At 48.9% G+C, this 18,300-nt stretch overlaps 1 protein-coding gene across 5 annotated transcripts in view; it reads left to right on the top strand.

Moving 5' to 3' along the window:
- Nucleotides 1-18,300, top strand: part of CACNA1I (calcium voltage-gated channel subunit alpha1 I) — a 125,298-nt gene that overhangs the window by 80,030 nt on the left and 26,968 nt on the right. For all 5 annotated transcript variants that reach the window (XR_012156537.2, XM_073326853.2, XM_073326849.2 and 2 more), the window contains 16 exons: nucleotides 812-963; nucleotides 1,748-1,933; nucleotides 2,674-2,791; nucleotides 3,384-3,539; nucleotides 3,816-3,906; nucleotides 5,774-5,976; nucleotides 7,199-7,618; nucleotides 8,410-8,510; nucleotides 9,897-10,020; nucleotides 10,989-11,057; nucleotides 11,851-12,035; nucleotides 12,567-12,693; nucleotides 13,749-13,874; nucleotides 15,127-15,216; nucleotides 16,243-16,435; nucleotides 17,638-17,789. Coding sequence is in view for 4 of the 5 variants with exons in the window: in XM_073326853.2 (XP_073182954.2) it covers nucleotides 812-963; nucleotides 1,748-1,933; nucleotides 2,674-2,791; nucleotides 3,384-3,539; nucleotides 3,816-3,906; nucleotides 5,774-5,976; nucleotides 7,199-7,618; nucleotides 8,410-8,510; nucleotides 9,897-10,020; nucleotides 10,989-11,057; nucleotides 11,851-12,035; nucleotides 12,567-12,693; nucleotides 13,749-13,874; nucleotides 15,127-15,216; nucleotides 16,243-16,435; nucleotides 17,638-17,789 (2,493 nt within the window). In the remaining variant the exon portion in view is untranslated. The remainder of the gene's footprint in view (nucleotides 1-811; nucleotides 964-1,747; nucleotides 1,934-2,673; nucleotides 2,792-3,383; nucleotides 3,540-3,815; nucleotides 3,907-5,773; nucleotides 5,977-7,198; nucleotides 7,619-8,409; nucleotides 8,511-9,896; nucleotides 10,021-10,988; nucleotides 11,058-11,850; nucleotides 12,036-12,566; nucleotides 12,694-13,748; nucleotides 13,875-15,126; nucleotides 15,217-16,242; nucleotides 16,436-17,637; nucleotides 17,790-18,300) is intronic.

Raw genomic sequence — 18,300 nt, forward strand, 5'->3', positions numbered from 1 at the left:
CATTTCCCTCTGTTTCTTATTCCCTCTTGTTCTCTCTGTCCCTTGTTGTTAGACATTAACAGGCTACTCCTCATTGCTGATGTGTTATTCATGCACTCTGATATTCCCCTGGGTAATTACTTAGACCACTGCAAAGAGAAAGGTATGAGAAAAGATTGCTAGAGCAGGCCCAGCAAATGAATTCTGGCAAGGAAAAGGATGGGGGGAGGGGAGAAAGGAGAATGGGGTAGAAAAGAGAGAAAACAAGGGACCAAAGGACAGATATGTGGAAAGAGAAAGGAAAGGGGGCAGGGAGAAGGTTGGGAGGTAGGGTTGGGAGCTTGCTGGGGAGGGACTGTGTAAACACAAAGGAGAAAGAGAACACTGAGGTCTGGTCTACATGAGAAAATTAGGTCGTCATAACTACGTCACTAAGGAGTGTGGAAAAATCCACACCCTTGAGCCGTTTAGTTAAGCTGACTTAAGTCCCCCAGCACTAGATGGATAGAAAAATTCTTCTGTCAAGCTAGCTGCTGCCTCTCAGGGAGGTAGAGTTCCTACGTGAAGGCAAAACCCCTCCCGTCAGCATAGGTAGTGTCTAACTGAGGTGACACAGCAACACAGCTGTGTCACTGTTGCATTTTAAGTATAAAAAAGCCCAAAGATGGCACCATTGGTCCCCTCTGTAATCAGCTCTACCGTCCTTCCCATTTCCCTCATGACTCCCATCCATGCACAACTGTGTGTCGTACAAGAACGGTATCCTTTGATTTCTGAGGTGACATTTTCAGATCTTGCCCAAGTCTGATCCTTGCTTTTGCCGCTCCTGCAGCCAGAAGAACTGACCAACATCTTGGAGATCAGCAATGTTGTGTTCACCAGCATGTTTGCCCTGGAGATGATCCTGAAACTCGCCGCCTTTGGCCTCTTTGATTACCTCCGCAATCCCTACAACATCTTCGACAGCATCATTGTCATCATCAGGTGATGACCCCAAAATAGGGAGACCAGGCTGGGGATAATGAGGTGCAGATACAGAGAGGCAGATCAGTGCCTGAACTGGGTTGCTGTGCCATTTCTGCTTCAGCTTTTTAATAAGTTACAATCTGAGGGAAAGCATGCTTAATGCACAAAGCAAAGAATCGGGAGCTCTAGATTTTATTCCCAGCTCAAACACTGACTCACTGACCTTGGGCAAGTCATATAACCTTTCTGTCCTCCGTTTCCCCCTCTGTAAAATGGGGATAATAATAGTTATCTACCTCAGAAGTTTGTGAGGCTTAATTAGTTGGTGCATGTAAAGCATTTTGAGGTACTTGGATGAAACATGCTGTAGAAGTGCAAAGTATTATAAAGGAGCTTTCCCTCGTAGGTCCTTATGATACAGCATTTGAACACGCCCCAGTAGCTGAGCAGCTCGTCAATTTTCCCCAGCAAGAAATGCAGTTTTACAGACATATACATACAAAATGTACACTGCATACACATACCTGATTCAGATTCTCTTTTACACCCAGATTTTTTTGCACACGCATATGCACACCCTACCAACACACACACTTGATTCACACAGAATTCTCTTTTACACTGTCTCAGTTCACACAGATTCTCTCTTTTACACACACAGACGCTGCATTGGTGAAAGAGTTCTCTCTCCCTCTCTCACTACCTCCATCCTGTTTTTCTACCGCTCTCTTTCTTTGTCCCTTTCCGTCTGCATCTCTCCTTGTCCAACTTTCTCTCTCCTCCTTGTCTCTCTGGACCACAGCATATGGGAGATCATTGGCCAGTCAGATGGGGGGCTGTCAGTGCTGAGAACTTTCCGCCTCCTGCGGGTGCTGAAGCTCGTACGTTTCATGCCTGCTCTGCGACGCCAGCTGGTGGTCCTGATGAAGACCATGGACAATGTGGCCACCTTCTGTATGCTCCTTATGCTCTTCATCTTTATCTTCAGGTGAGGAGGTGTTGTCTTCAGAGCAATTTGAGGAGACATCACAGGGCATATACAAACCCTGGCGCCAATCTCTTTGTGACTCATCCTGCCCAAGTCTTTACTTTAGACATCAAGAGGAACTTGGTTAGTTCTCAGAGACAGATCCTCAGCTGGTGTAAATTGACTGTATCAGCTGAGGATCTGGCCCTCAGGTGTTCACAAGTAGAGGCTTGATGGGGGTTGAGAAACTTTGCCAGCCAGGGAGTCTGCTGATCTGGGTTTCCATTAGAAAGGGTGAATTCTGTCAGTGACCTGTTGTTCACTTCAGGGAACAGTCTGACTCCTCCCTTTCCCCCTCACTAATTATTACAGAAGTGTGGTGTGGAGCACCTGGCAGTATTTCACAGCACACCATGCAGATAAGCTAGAAGTGGGTGGAAACAGGGAATGGAACAAGAGAGAATGGTGGAGTTAGCGGCCATGGGGGCAGGACTGGATGGAATGGCCAGAAGCTGGGGGTCTTGATGCGTATGGTGGTGCAGGGGGAAGGAGAGGGTGCATGAGGAGATACAGGCTGATCAGTGTTTTGCCTTATTCACCGGTAGATCTTGATGGGTTAGGTATATTTTTATATCCCTTACTCTGGTGACAAGTGGCAGCAGGTTGGATTGTGAAAGAAAAAAGGGGAACTGCTCTAACAAGCTCATTTTGGTGGCAGAGATATTTAAATTGGACACCGTCTCCTCTTCCCCACCCAACAGCATCCTGGGAATGCACATCTTTGGGTGCAAATTCAGCCTCCGGACAGACACCGGAGACACAGTCCCTGACCGGAAGAACTTTGATTCGCTGCTCTGGGCCATCGTCACTGTGTTCCAGGTGAGTCAACACAGCTTCCATGGGCAGGCCAGACAATGGGATTGGAGGGGGATCTCAAAGTGAATTGGATCAGGAATTAGTTGTAGGTTTGTACAACTGAATGTTACACTCATTCCTGATGACACAAAAACCAATCCACGAGGCTCCAGCATGAGATCCTGAGAGAGGAGCGACAGACACATGCTGTATAATCAAGCAGCTGACATCTTTGCGACCTCCAAGAAGCAAGGAGACAATGGAAGGATGCGGCATTTAGAAAGGTCAGAGCTGTTGGGGCAACTCCTGTGTTTAATGTTGTCACCGTAGCGTGCACACTATGCTTGTGTGTGTTTGTCTCTTCCCATTCGCCTGAGGTCTCTTGAGCTATTGCCATGGAGACAGCGTGAGAGATGGACCATGTTCACTAATGGCAGTCATTAGGCACCTGGGGTGGGATGTTGAGAGAAGATGGGGGAGCCTCACTCTGCAATAGGCATGTGGTGGTTAGATGATTTTCCTCTCACTGCTCATTAATGCAGCCTCCTTCCTCTATAATCCCTTTCACTCTCATTTTGCTCCAGGGGGCTCACACAGCCTCTCTTCTGTCTTGCAGATCCTGACCCAGGAGGACTGGAACGTCGTGCTGTATAATGGCATGGCCTCCACCTCACCGTGGGCATCCCTTTACTTTGTGGCCCTCATGACCTTTGGCAACTATGTCCTCTTCAATCTGCTGGTGGCTATCCTGGTGGAGGGCTTCCAGGCTGAGGTGAGTTGCCACTCCATGGAGGTGAGGAGCAGATGAGGGAGACGGCCTAAGGGGAAGACACCCTTTCCTGGGGGTGTCAAACCACTGATATGGAGGAGGGAACCTGCAAAGGTGACTCAGTCTCCCTCCATTGGCCAGGAGTTCAGCAACTAAGCACTTGCAGACCACACAGGGATTCCTCTATCGTCTGTAGCAATGGACAATCAGAGGGAGCAGAATCCCTTCCCCTGGGGGGCTCATGAGTCACAGACCTTTGCATTGATTTTTCTATTCCAGGGTGATGCCAACCGGTCGTACTCAGACGAAGATCAGAGTTCATCAAACATGGAGGACTTTGACAAGTTCCAGGACAGCCAGGATGTCTCAGGTCAGTGGATTCTCCCACCTCGTTTGCTTTTGTCCTACCAGCAGCTGGGTGAAAAATGTAAATGTGCAAATCTCCCTAAAATCTCATTCCTCTTTCCAAGATGGGACCAGAATGCTTTGGTCCTGACTAAAGCACTTTCATGGCAATGCAGTTTTATGCAGTTTTGTTTGTTTTAAAGTCACTGTCAGCTTGCAATGTCACTTGCAAAAATTAGAGCTATGGCAAAATTCTGTAATGCTGTAGCTAAGGCAAATGTGATCCTTGGATAGCGAAGCAGATCAGAGATATTGCATCAAGTAGGAGCAGGGAGGCATTACTACATCTGCATACAGCATTGGTGAGACCATTGCTGGAATTCTGTGTCCAGTTCTGGTGTCTACACTTAAATTGGAAAGGATTCAGAGAAGAGCTACAAGAATGATATGAGGTCTAGAAAACTTGCCTCATAATGAGAAAGAAAGTAATCTAAATGATTTAATTTATCCAAGAGAAGGTTAAGAGGTGACTTGATCATGGTCTACAAGTACTACAGGGGGAAAAGATTTCTCATGGTAAATGGCTCTTTAATCTAGCAGAAAAAGGCGTAATGAGATCCAATGGGTGGAAGCTGAAGCTGTGGACAAATTCAGACTAGAAATAAGGGGCACATTTCTAACAGTGAGGATAATTAGTCCTTAGCATAGGCGCCGACTGCATGGGTGCTCTGGGGCTGGAGCATCCACCAGGCAGAGGGGAAGTTGGCGCCTATGATGGCCTGCATTATACAGGGGGTCAGACTAGGCTATCAGAATGGTCCCTTCTGGCCTTAATATCTATGAATGTAATAGAAAAGAGCAGCATATTTATTATTAAGAATATTTTGATTTCTTCTTTCTCCCATCTGTGCCTCTCCCTGGCACCCCGCAGGAGCAAATTAAAGCAGGTTTGCTGGATCCTTAGGATCTGTGAGCAGTGAGGGGGCCCAGTGCAGCAGTGAGTCAGTGAGAATTCAAAGCAGACTGGGAGGAGGAGTGTGTGCATGGGAATTTGGAGAAAGATAAAGGATTTCCAAGGAGGCCACAAAGTTTTGGTGGATCTGGGCCCCAATGAGTCTCAATCTGCCCCTCAGTATTTCAGCCCAACAAACTGATCTGAGAAAAACAGGGAACATGCCTAAAATATTCAATGGCTGCTGGTCTCACAGTTGTAGCGTTTGTTTCAGATGTGTGGATGACTGCCCCCTAATTCTAGCAAGTGGGGACACTGTCTCCCTCATGTGCTCCCAGGCAAGAGCCTTGCAGCATGAGTCTGCAGGGAGAGCTATCTAATCGGCTCGCCAATGGCTTTGCCTGGCCTTAAGCAGAGCTCTCTTGTAGGCACACTCCCTGCTCTGGGTCCATTAGAGCGAAGGAGGCTGAGAAAGTGGACTCAGCTAAGTGAAAGCTGTTGTGTGAAACACCCTTCCCCCTCCAAAGCCAGAAGAGAGGGAATGCTGCCAGCACTTCTCAAAGGGGCAGGGAAAAGTGACAAGGAAGAGAAGATGACATGGGGTGGGTAGAAAGAAAGACAAGTTGCATCATCACTTGTGTTCTTTGGCACCCCACCTCACCTCCTAGAGGGGTGCCCATGGAGGGACAGACGTAGTTGAAAGGACTTTAGGGAATCAGTGCACCTAGTGCTTGGGAGAGAGGCCATGGCCTCAAGTCTGTCACTGTCCTGACCCACCCTTTTCATACAACCCAAAGGCACCAGGAAGCAGTGTTGGGTTCTAACAGGGCTAAGCAAACAGAACATTAAAACATTCACTGAATGGTGCATGAGGAAACCGCAGAAGGGAAAGGAATGTCTTCTTCTCTCTTTCTTTCTCTCTCTGTGTTTTTCTGCTCAGATCCCAGGCTCTGTGCAATTCCCATGACCCCAAATGGACACCTTGACCCCAGCCTACCTTCTTCCAACCAGCCAGTGGCAGCTGGTGGGGTCACAAGTTCTGCCCGAAATTCCCTGCAGACAGACCAGATCCTCATTGCCTTGGGTTCCAGGAAGAGCAGTGTGATGTCACTGGGGAGAATGACCTACGACCAGAGGTCACTGGTGAGTGAGTAGAACCATGAGTAACATACTTCTTCTGAAACCCAGGGGATCCATTGTCTCAGTGCCATCATCTTGGAATTCCATTGGGGGTTCTACCCCTACTGGAAACTTACTAACAGAAGCTTGTTGCCTGGCCCCATTTAGCTTGAGGTGGTCGCCATTTCCAGTTTTTCGATCCATATTCCACTATGACTGGGTGTAGGATTCAAGTGCCTTGTTATCTCCTCTGGAGTCTTCCCTCCAGAATGAAATGTGCATTGACCTCTGAGCCCTCCACCGCAGTTCTGGAGCACAGAGCTTGGAATTATGGTGCCCTGCCTCCTCGGTAACATAAAAAACACATGGAGAACTTCTGCCATTAGGAAAGGATGGTTAATATCAGACCTAACAGGTCCTCTACCTGGAGAAGTTTCTGGAGCCCTTAGTTCAGGTGAAAATCAAAACCTTGACCTGCAGCACCCTTTCCTGTCCTAGGCCTGCCACCTCTGTCTATTCCTCCAGACTACCGTCACTCTCAGTTCTGCCAGTGCACTTCGATCCTGTCCTCTAGCAGCCCTGTTAGTTCAGTGCTTGGGCAATTCAACCACCAACACACACAGCTTTACTGGTGCACTTCAATCCTGATGTGCGGCATACCCTGCTATCCCAGTCCTTTGTTTCTCGTGAGCAGAGATGGCTGCTGGTAACAATTGGTGTTGAGATTTGGTGATGTGGAGGACTAGGCTGAGACCCTCAAACCCATATCTCTTGCTTTCTCCTCTCATTTGGATTGTAAGCTCTTTGAGGCAAAGACTATGGGCTGGATTTATCCATCACCCTGTTCCCTGTGCACCAGTGCAAAGCAAGTGCAAAATGCTACCAACCTGATTTTGTAGGGCTTTAGCCCCACTTTCCATTGGTGTAAATGACTACACGAGCCCTTTGCTTTCTAACTTACCTTATGTGTAAAGTGCCTGGCACACAGCTGGGGCTATAAAATAAATATGACAGTGACCAATTAAGAATTATTAATTAATAATAATAATAATTAATTTGATGCCAGATTTACAGAGGTCACCTTTGACTTCATAAAATGCCTCTCCTGGAGGGGTGGGAGAGCAGGGTTTTGTAATCTTGTATTAGGAGATTTAGGGTCCCCAGAGGTGAGTCTTTGATCTAACCTGCTGAGGCCCCATCTTCCCCGTGACCCGAGTCACTGAATCCCTGTCTTCCTCTCTTACAGTCTAGCTCTCGCAGTTCTCACTATGGTGCATGGGGCCGCAGCGGGGCCTGGGGGAGCCGCCGCTCCAGCTGGAACAGCCTGGCTCGGGGACACAGCCTAAAACACAAACCTCCATCTGCCGAGCATGAATCTCTGCTGTCTGTGGAAAGGCACAGGGTGGCAGATGGAGAACGAGAGGGGATGGGAAGGGCCCCTCATCACCGGCGGACGCTCTCGCTGGACATCAAAGATTCCTGTGACCTGGTGGAGCTGACGTCATCAGTCCCATCCAGTCACAGGGCAGCACGGAAGGTGGGTGTGGCTCTGGGCACCAGCGAGCACCAGGACTGTAACGGCAAAATGCCCAATATCGCTAAGGAGATTTTCCCAAAGATGGACGACCGCAAGGAACATGGAGAGGACGAGGAGGAGATAGACTATGTGAGTACAGGGGGCTTCACCAGAGAAGCACCAAGGGCTTACAAGGGGGACAGCAATCACAAGAGATGGGAGGTGAGTTGTGCCAGCCTGGGAGACGTCCGTGCTCAAGGCAAGATCAGATCACAGAATCCCTATGGGCTAGCCTGAGGTCCCTTGGAGCCTCAAGCAGAAGAAGACCAGAGTGCTGCTTCTTAGCCAGCCTCCAAGGCTCCGAGGCCCAAAACTGAAGAGATTACTGTGACACTCCAGTGGGGTCAGGGTCAATGGATATTTTAGCAGAAGTTTTCACTGTATAAAATGACATCACTAGGACTTCACTTAGGAGGAAAGATGCCAGTAGATGCCCATTCTGCCTTAGGCTCATTGGCTAGGCTGTGGGCCCAGTACTCTGTCTCCATTGTCCCTGAGGTTCACGGGTAGTGCTGATACAAAGATCCAGTGTGCAACGGGCAGCATCAGTGTCAGCATTCCACAGCAGAGTACAGGCTAGCATCAGGTTCAGTTTTAAGGAGTCAGAAGTGAAGCTTGATACTCTTCCTTCTGGGAGGAAAACAGGCTTATGGAATAGCAGGCCCAATGAATTTTCCACCCACCTCATCGCTCCCCCTGTGACTATGACATCAGCTCCTTTCCTCATGTGGGGTTGGGGCGGAGAGGGTAGAGAGAGGAGGATCTGGAGAGGCAATGTATCCAAGTTACTGGTATTTTAGGTTTAAAGGAAAAGGACAGAATGGACTTCTCAGTGAAGTGGGGAGGTGGCCAGTGACAACCCAGTCCCTTGTGTCCTGCAGAGCCTGTGTTTCCGCATCCGGAAGATGATGGACGTATATAAGCCAGACTGGTGTGAGATACGGGAGGATTGGTCCATCTACCTCTTCTCTCCACAAAACAGGTTCGCCCCAATTTTGTCAGTGGAGAGGTGGTTTAGTATAATCCTGTTGCAGCAGCCATGTACATGGGTTGGATGCTGAGCCTCCAGTTTTAAACTTTCAAAGATGGGAATGATTTTGTTGCTTCCAGTCACAGCCTCTCCACCCAACTCTTGTTTGGTCCCTGAGGTGAGGGTAGAGAAGGGGAATCCTGAAAGGCTACTGTTGTTTTCCTTCCGGGGAATGCTCTGTTTTTCCTCAGTGTAACTTAAGGCAAGGCAGAGAATACTAATTCTGACCAAAAAAGATGATGAATGTGTTCTTAACTTATCTGTGCCGTTGGCAATGTCTCTGGTGGCACAAGAGTGGCCTGCATTGCATTAGAGGCCACGAAGTTGACTTATTAGCAATCCAATCACACTTTGTTTGGGCAAAGTTAGTATTCTCTGCACTTACCAAAATAAATATTAGAAGAACTCCTCCTTCCACCAGGAGGAAACAGTGTTTATCACCAACCATCAGCATGCTACACCACAGGGTAACAGCTCATGGAAACAAGAGGGTTTCATCATAACTGCTGGAAGATTAATCTTGGCTGCACGTGCTGATCTCCTACCTATTGTACTGGTTATGGCGGTTTTTAGAGAAGCTGGAGGGCAATAGAACTAGTCATCTATTTTCATGGCAGTTATTCCTCATCAGCTGGCAGCACAAGGGAGTTTGATGCCTAGAACACTCTGGTAATCCCAGCACAGACATATCATGATAGGAAATTTTAAGTTGGGGGAGAGGGGGTGGGTTAAAGATTGTGACTCATCATCACCCTGTGAGAGCAGAGCTTAGAGAGGAAGGGTGGTGTGGTGCTTTGGGCATTTCTCTGGGGCTTGGGAGACTGAGGTTCAATTCCTTGCTCCAACACAGATTTCCTCTGTGACTTTGGGTAAGTCACTTAGCCTCCCTGTGCCTTAGCTCCCCATCTGTAAAATGGGGATAACAGCTCTGCCCTACCTCACAGGGGTGTTGTGAGGAGAAAGAAATAAAAGTACTGTGGTGATGGGGGGCATATAAACAACTAGAATAGACAGACAGCGCTTCGGGGATAAGGTCCTTACAAATGCAGGTGGTTCCTCAGGAGGAGCTCTTTAGAGAATTATTATTACTTGCATTGAGGTTAGCCCAGGCATGGAGCAGGACCCTGTTGTGCTAGGTGCTGTACAAACACCAAACAAAAAGACAATTCCTCCCTGAACAAATATGTGTCCTTTCCAGTCTGGTAATGTGCACAACAGGGCAGCTGATATTACACTAGAGAATGTTACAATTCAGGCAGAACTCTCTTTCTCCATCCCCCGCCATACCCAATTTAATTTCACCCCAGGCACATGAGTCCTTTTGGAACTCTCTTGCAGGTTCCGCATCCTCTGCCAAACCATCATTGCTCACAAGCTCTTTGACTATGTTGTTCTGGCCTTCATCTTCCTGAACTGCATCACCATTGCCCTGGAGAGACCGCAGATCGAGCATCGGAGCACGGTGAGCAAACTTGTACCCTCAACCTTTTTTGGCTGAACACAACCCCTGAACAGGTGTGGTGGACAAAGTTCAGTAATTCTCTGGGCATTGCATAGGCTCTGGATAAGCCCCAGTGCTGGAGAGTAACCCCCATCCCCCAAATACACCCCCCCCCCATGATTTCTCTGTATGGAATAAGAGGCCTGCTTGCCTCCCTTTCAAGGCCTTAAAATAGTATAATCCTTCTTTCTCAGGAGTAGCTTCCTATATCATGGAAGGCAGAAGGGTCCTCCAGGCACTCACAGTTGGGAGGTGGCTTGCCAATGAGAGTCAAATAACTAGGGACCATGAAACTAAAAGAGGATGGTAACCTGGCTATGTAGCAGTGTGCCCATGGGAATGGCATGCTAGGATTCAAGTGTGCTGTTTCTGCATTGGCTTTGAATGTGGATCTGGGTGCCGTGGTTGGGGAGAGGCTGGTCTGCTTCAGTGGGTGAATATATTCTCGGTTCTCCTCAATTCATTCTTAACAGAGGTCACAGCTGAAATGGCTTTTTGAGTGTCTCTGCTGAGTCCACATCGCCAAATGACACCACAGTTAGGTGAAGTCTGGGCTCAGGAGAGGTCCAAGAGTGGGGTGACAGGGCTGGGCTGCCAGTCAGCATTGTGTTGCATTGCCAGGTGATGAAAGTCTCCATAGCTGGATTAGCAGCAGATGCTGCAGATCACAATTACAGTGCATTAGTGAGCTGTGTGGGAGTTGCAAGACTGGAGTAACAGGGAACACTGAAGGTCAGGACCGAGGTGCATTAGCTGAACCGGGAGAGATGAAGGTTGTTCAGCATGTGCCCTTGGCTGTAGCCAGTGCTCTCACTCCCACCTTCACAAGACAGTGAAATTTGTCAAGTTCATAACAAAGGATTTAGTAAACTCACAGAAGTGTGGAAATGTCTCTCAGTGTTTTAGGGGCTTTTTTCTGTTCTTTCTAGGAGAGGATCTTTCTCACCGTATCCAACTACATTTTCACGGCAATCTTCGTAGCTGAGATGACACTAAAGGTAAGTCACCTGGAGACAGTCAGCCTTTTCCCATGTGTCATGGGCCCAACACATCTGCCCTCTACTTGTCATCTTTCCTCAGTCCATCCATCCTTTCAGTCTTCCAGGGAGGTCCACCCACTCCTCATGAACTCTGTCATGGTAAGGGAATGTCCAACCATTGGGTTTGAATCTCATTTTCAGATTTGGATGCATGAAATTAAACACCTTTTAGACATCTAAACAAGGGGCCTGGTTTTCAGAGGTGATGAGCATTCACCATTTCCACTGACTTCGGTAGCATCTTCTGGTGTTCAGCAGCTCTGAAAAGCAAACTACTTATTTAAATGTCTGAATATGGATTTAGGTGCTTAATTTTACATACTCAAGTTTGAAAAATTTGGATTAAGTGATTTACATAAAGTCACCAGAAGAGCATGGATGAGAGCCCCTGTCTTCTGACTGCATGCACCTTGTCTTATCCTCTATACATCACCATCTCCCTCCAGTGCGGTAGTGCTCGGGGGAGTGGAGGAGATATTGGTTGAGAGGTGAGAGGACTTCATCAAGGCTTTGGTGGGTCTTTATTGTTTTTTCTAGAACATTTGCACTCCAGCATTTGATTTCTGAGCCTCCATTTTTACTTCACAGACTGTGGGTCTTTTCTGAGAAAGCAGATGAGTATCAATGTCATGGAAGGGTGAAAGATGGGTCATCATTGCTTCTTCACCTGTTGCTATCGAGTTATTAAGTACCTTCCCTCTGGATGGTGGAGAGTTTAACTCCCCATGCTCTCCCCCCTCCTGTCCTGTAGGTGGTCTCTCTAGGCCTATATTTTGGGGAGCAGGCCTATCTCCGCAGCAGCTGGAACATCCTAGATGGCTTCTTGGTCTTTGTGTCCCTCATTGACATTGTGGTCTCAGTGGCCTCTGCTGGAGGAGCTAAAATTCTGGGGGTGCTCCGGGTCCTCCGACTGCTGCGCACATTACGTCCTCTCAGGTGAGAACCCCATGGGCAAATTCCTAGTCTTCCATCCTCTCTCTCACTCTGTCCCTTCCTCTATCCAGCCAGGAATGGCTCCCACACAGTGCCAGTATTAGAACATGCTTTATGGAGAGACAGGGCATTGGCCAAGACCCCCAGGTTAACCCCTCACACACACACACACACACACACACACACCTTAGCGTCCTGTTGGGCTGTGCATCAGAAAAGGGCTGATGGAACATCCTACTAGGGATGAGAATGTTGTGTAGTGTCCTCTCCACAGGGATGTTTCTCTTAACTGTGCAGCTTCTCCTCCAGCCCCTAAGATAGTCACTCCAATATCCTCATTAGGTAACGTGCCCAAGTCCTGCTGTGAGGAACTCAAACCCACAGCATTCAGGCCTAAGGGAGAGCACGCTGTCCACTGGATGATAGCTGCACCATGATATCTGGGGTGCTACTGTTGTCTGATTCTGAAAACACAGGGGAAGAAAGAACTCTGCCATCTCTCTGTGTCACCCCCTCACGCTCCATCCCTTCCAGGGTCATCAGCCGTGCCCCAGGCCTGAAGCTGGTGGTGGAGACACTCATCTCATCCCTCAAACCCATTGGGAACATTGTCCTCATTTGCTGTGCCTTCTTCATCATCTTTGGCATCCTGGGTGTGCAGGTAGGGTTGTTGTTGTCTATCAAGCACCCACAACGTGCTCGGCACTGTACTGCCATGTAGGAAACATAATGTAGACACAATTAAGCAGATGGAGTTGTGGCGGGGGGCGCAAGGAGGGGGGGAGTGGGCCAGGCATCCCAGGACACCTTCCTGATCCTCTGCCCTGCTCTGTCCTCCTTTATGTAGTTCTCATCATAATGATTCTTAAGCCTTTGGCAGTGGCAGGTAGGGTCAGTGCTGAAGTCTTTCAACAGTAGAGACTGATATTCAGATCATGGTGTTAGCAGAGCTGAAGAGAAGGCCCAGGAGTGGAGTAGCAGCTGGGCGTGCTGCAGGTCATGACTCTGATGCAGTGACAGAGCAGTGTCAGTTGGGGCAGCCGCACAGGGGCCTGCGCGATGCCTGGCTCTAGGCAGTTCTTTCTCTCCCCTTCGTTCCAAGCGCTAAATCCACACACAATGTGGCATGTGTCAGGGAGGGGAGGGGGGACGGAGGCAAGCAGGGGGGAAGTTAATCCTCCCTATTTTAGGCTTGTGCTGCAGAGGAGTGCTGGAGTGGGTGTTACTTCCGTCTCAGAGAATGTGCGATACTTAGTCTGTATGCAGACTGTTCTGATGAGCCTGTACAAATGCGCAATCCAGTACCCTCCATATGGAAAAGGAGCCTGGGGCAGAAGAACCGCATCAGTGTCCCTTTATTTAAAAGTATCGGTGAAGTAGGCAATATTTTTCTGGGTCTTTGCTCTCACAAGAGATCTTTTTCCCTTCAGTACACCTAGCAGCCATCTGAGGGAGTGGATGGCTCTGGGGGATTGGGCATGGGGTGTTTCATATCTAGATCATTGGTTCCAATCCAGCCCCAGCAGGCCAGTACATGGCTGTCAGAGTGGGAGGACTTTCAGTCACTACTGACCCAGGGCAAGATTATAATCGGTGACAGAGAGGCGAAAGGCTCCATGTCCGCTCCTAATCTGAGGAGCTTCCTATTGCTCTTTGTCCCCTGACACTGAGGAAGTCTGAGTGAGACTCACTGACCAAGTCGCTTCCATCTTATAGCTCTTCAAGGGGAAGTTCTACCACTGCCTTGGGATTGACATCCGTAACATCACCAACAGGTCTGACTGTATGGCCGCCAATTACAAGTGGGTACACCAAAAGTACAACTTTGACAACCTTGGACAGGTATGTGCAGGACCCTCCAAGCCCCCTCCTCTCACGTGAACCTGGGCTGTGCTTTGCCCCTTTGGGTGTCTCCCGCCAAAGCCACACTCACTCATTTCGAGGGGAAGGGTGGAGTGTTCCAAAACATACTCTGAGCCAGAGGAGGCAGTCATGTGAACAGGGGGTGGGGGTGGAGGCTGGTTAGACATGGGTGTCCAGGTTAAAGCAGAGTAACTCGTGTAAGGATACAGCTTCCATGCTGAAGAGGGGGGAAAGGGGGATGTAACAGCTCAAGCAACTCACATGAGTGTAAGCTAAAGGCAGGGGATGGGGGGCGGGGGGCTGCTTTTCCTTACACTCTCCTAGGTGTGCCTCTTCTTGCTAGCCCCTGACCTCCCTCAACATGTAACACCCGGTTCCTGACCCATGCTTAGGGGTGAATCCTGCTTTCACTTGCACAGGAGCACCTTCCATTGGCATTGCATGTAAATGATTGCAGCTTTGAGCCCTTACGGCCTGATTCTCTGAGCAGGGTGTGACTCAAGGGTAACTCGCTGAGGTCAGTGCAGTTAAAAAACAGTGAAAGGAGAATCAGGCCCTTCATAAGCAATTTACACCCCCGTTTACATCGCCGAGGAGTTGGGCCAATGGTGTCTGTGCAATCTGCGTGTCTGCAGTCCCCTTAGGCACCACCAAGGAAACGTCTGCAGGATTGGCAGAATCCTCCCTTCCTCTCTGCAGCCTCCCTACCAGTCCTGTCAGTGGAGCGCTGCCTTCTAAGGCAAGGGGCCACTCCAGGCTCTTTGGTTTCTGAGCTAAGGCCCATGCATGCAAGTAGGGAGGCTTCCTCAAAGGCAGGGGTGGCCGGTGGGTGTTTTCTGATTGTGTTGGCCAGATCTGCCATGGCTCTTGTAGATTTCGCCATGTCTCTAGCCTTTATATATTTTCACAGTCAGGCAGCAGGCCTGTCGTCCTGAGGTTTTCTGTGTTTTAATTCATCTGCCTGATGCAGTTGTTGCTGAGTTCATTTGTCCCTGGGGAGGGGAAACCTTTTACTCTGGTGCTTCCACAGGGCAGACTTGCATAATGGTCCCTCTCTGCTGGCAGCTCCCCTCCCTCTCCCATCTGTTAGTAGTTATGCAGATGACAAGTGCTTGGAGGATGACACCTTGAGTTTTAATTATGTTTTGTGCCTAAGAACTTAAAACCTGAACCATCCCAACCCTACCGCACACAGATGCTGTGTGTCTGATGTGTTTCTCTTGTGTTCCAGGCCCTGATGTCCCTCTTTGTTCTGGCCTCCAAAGATGGTTGGGTCAATATTATGTATAACGGACTAGATGCTGTGGCTGTTGACCAGCAGGTATAGAGAGTTCCTTCGAAACTGATCATGCCATCTAGACCTCCTTCAGGCAGGAAGGTGGAAGCATGCTGTATCAGCCAGCTTTTGGTACTTCCTCTCCACCCAATAGCATTTTATAGCATTGCTCTGACCCTGTCCATCTGCGAGCCCCTTCTCTTCACTTTCGTTATTACTGGTGGGTCAGTGCCGTGGTTCTGCATACGCAGGGAGGCGTGTTTGGAAGTGATTAGCCTGATGTAGCTGGGGAAGTTATGCAGGCTGGGTCTTTATGTATCCTGTGATACCTTTGAAGCAGCAGTCACCCATGTCTTTCTCGACATGGTGCATCCACCAGATTTACAGTTGGTTCCTCTAATTGCTTATAAATTGGGATCCTCTGTCCCTGCAACTAAGTCCCAGTGGTATCCAAAACTCACATTGACTTGAGTAATGCAGGGTCAGGCCCCTGGCAAAGGCTGCAGCGACAGAGGACTGAATGGCCGTGAGGATACTATCCTTACCCTCTGTTCTCAGCACTAAAAGTGCTGTTGGTCTTTTAAAACCCTCAGTGGTGAGAAACCTAGAAACAGTAATGAGAAACTTTTCTATTTGATCCTGACTGACACCTGCTTTCAGGCACCCCTCACCTTTCAGGGGTTCTCCCATTGCACCTTAGAGGTGTGATTTACCTACCCTCAGCCCAACACACCTTTTCTTCAGGTATCTTTAGTGTCTGTCATATTCTCTGATGTTTTAATTGTCCATTTGATCTGTTGTGATTATATTGGAATTGTAGGTGCAGCATCCTGAGTGCTTTATTATTATTATAAACTTCTCCTTGACTTCCAGACACCCAGACTATTTGTTGCTCCTACCCTCATTTTCATAATCCTTTCCCAACCAGCCAATCACAATCTGTTGATCTCCCTCATTTTCACAATCCTGCCACTTCCAGCCAATCACAACCTGCTGCTCTCCTTCATTTTCATAACCCCACCTCTGACTCCCAGTCAGCCAATCACAGCCTTTCTTTTCTTTTCTTCCCAGCCAGTGACCAACAACAACCCCTGGATGCTCCTTTACTTCATCTCATTCCTCCTCATCGTCAGCTTCTTCGTTCTCAACATGTTCGTGGGGGTGGTGGTGGAGAACTTCCACAAGTGCCGGCAGCATCAGGAGGCAGAGGAGGCACGCCGGCGGGAGGAAAAGCGCCTCAGGCGCCTGGAGAAGAAGCGCAGGAGTAAGGCACAGCCTCAGTGTTTGGTTGGTTCGTAGGCCAAGGTTTTCTGAGAAAAACCCCCTCCCCCCCTTCTCCTCTTCTTTTATTTTTTGACTGATCAGTTTCTCTATAACAGCATCTCTGTCAATGCTCTCAGCACTGCTCTGCTCTCGGTGGGACACTGCTGCCGGGCTGCCGCATTGCCTGACGCCCCCAGCCAGCTACCCTCGCGTCAGAATCCCGGCAACGGAGGGTAGAGGTGACAGGGTGCTTGATGGCAACTGGGGGTGTTGGGAAAGGCTCCTTTTCCCTTAACGCCTTGCCTCTAGAAAATAACACATTCATAGACGTGTGCGTGTGTGTGTGTGTGTGTGTTCTCTGGGAACCTCCACCCAGACACACACACTCCCTCCCTCAGGGATTTAGACACTCCTTTGGAGAGCCCTGCGGCACCAGCCAGTGCTGTTGGGCGGACCCCTACATTAATCCTTTCCTGTTTAATGCAAAATGAGGCAGGGGAGAAGAGGAAAAAACCCACACTGTGTTCCTGGGCCTTTCTATTCCTGTGGCAGTTTCTCCAAGGCTTCCTTGGAACTAAGAGGGTCCCCCCACAGTGATGGTCCCCACGTGTCTGTTTTCTGTGCTCCAGTGAGAGAAACATCACAGATGCACACTTGACTCTGGGTGCTGGCAATCACCCCTGCTCCTTCCTACCCCTACCCTGGAGATCCTGTCTGATTACTCTCCTCCTTTCCAAGCCCATGGGCTTCCGTCTTCCTTCCCCTTCTTCAGTTTTTCCTGTCCCTGATGCCACCTCTGGGCGTCTCCTGGAGCCAATTGCTCCTTTTTATCATTTGTGATCTTAATTTGTTGAGGCATGAAATGCTGATTTAGTGCCATTTCCACAAACATAGGACTAACAGATTCTTTCTATCGCTCCCACCTTCCCTCTCTTGTCTCTCCCTGCCTCCTCTTTCCTTTTACACTCTCTCTTTCCTCACCATTTCTGTTTTCTTTCTCTGCATTCTTTATTTTATTTTTCTCCTTTTTCTATCTGTTTCCTCTGCTTCTTCCTTCTCCGTTCCTGTTTCTGTCTCTCCCTCCCTCCATGCCTTTCCATTGCTTCTGTTCTTTCCCCCACTTTCCTTCCTAATTCCCTTTGTTTCTCTTCCCTCTGTCTTCTATCTTCTCTCTCTCTCTCCCCCCCCCCCCTCCCATTGAAGAGGCGCAGCGCTTGCCGTATTATGCCACCTACTGCTCTGTCCGCCTCCTCATCCATTCGGTCTGCACCAGCCACTACTTGGACATCTTCATCACCTTCATCATCTGCCTCAACGTCGTCACCATGTCCCTGGAGCACTACAACCAGCCAGTGGTGAGTGAGTTCAAGGGACCAAACCCTGCCCCTACCTCCCTCTCTTTCTTTTCCCCATCTCATTTTCCATAACAAAAGAGACTTGACATTTTCCCTTCCAAGCAGTCAAACACATAAGGGGTCACTAGGTTATAAGTAAAACTTAGCAGCCATTAGAGATTGACTTGGAAGAGCAGCATCTCCCAGCATGCTTTGCAGAGGGGGGTCAAATTGCAACCCAAAGGAAATCTCTATATATTCTGTAACCTTTTCTAACCTCTATCTTCCTCAAACCTATCCTCTCTGCAATGTCTCCTCCCCACTCCTTATCCTGGCAACCCCACGTGCTCGAAACACTAACCAGCGACTGATTGTGTAATTTCTCTACAGCTGCCGGTGTCATGATCCACCATGATAGATGGTAGAGGAGGGTCCCCATGAAAATTGTCGTACAAAATTCTGCAAGATAGGGTGATAGAGGGAGTTAGTTCTTTCCACTGTCATGTGGATGACCCAAGTTTAGCCTTGTGGT

The sequence above is a fragment of the Lepidochelys kempii genome, chromosome 1 (assembly GCF_965140285.1).
Source record: "Lepidochelys kempii isolate rLepKem1 chromosome 1, rLepKem1.hap1, whole genome shotgun sequence".
In the NCBI taxonomy this organism is placed as follows: domain Eukaryota; kingdom Metazoa; phylum Chordata; order Testudines; family Cheloniidae; genus Lepidochelys; species Lepidochelys kempii.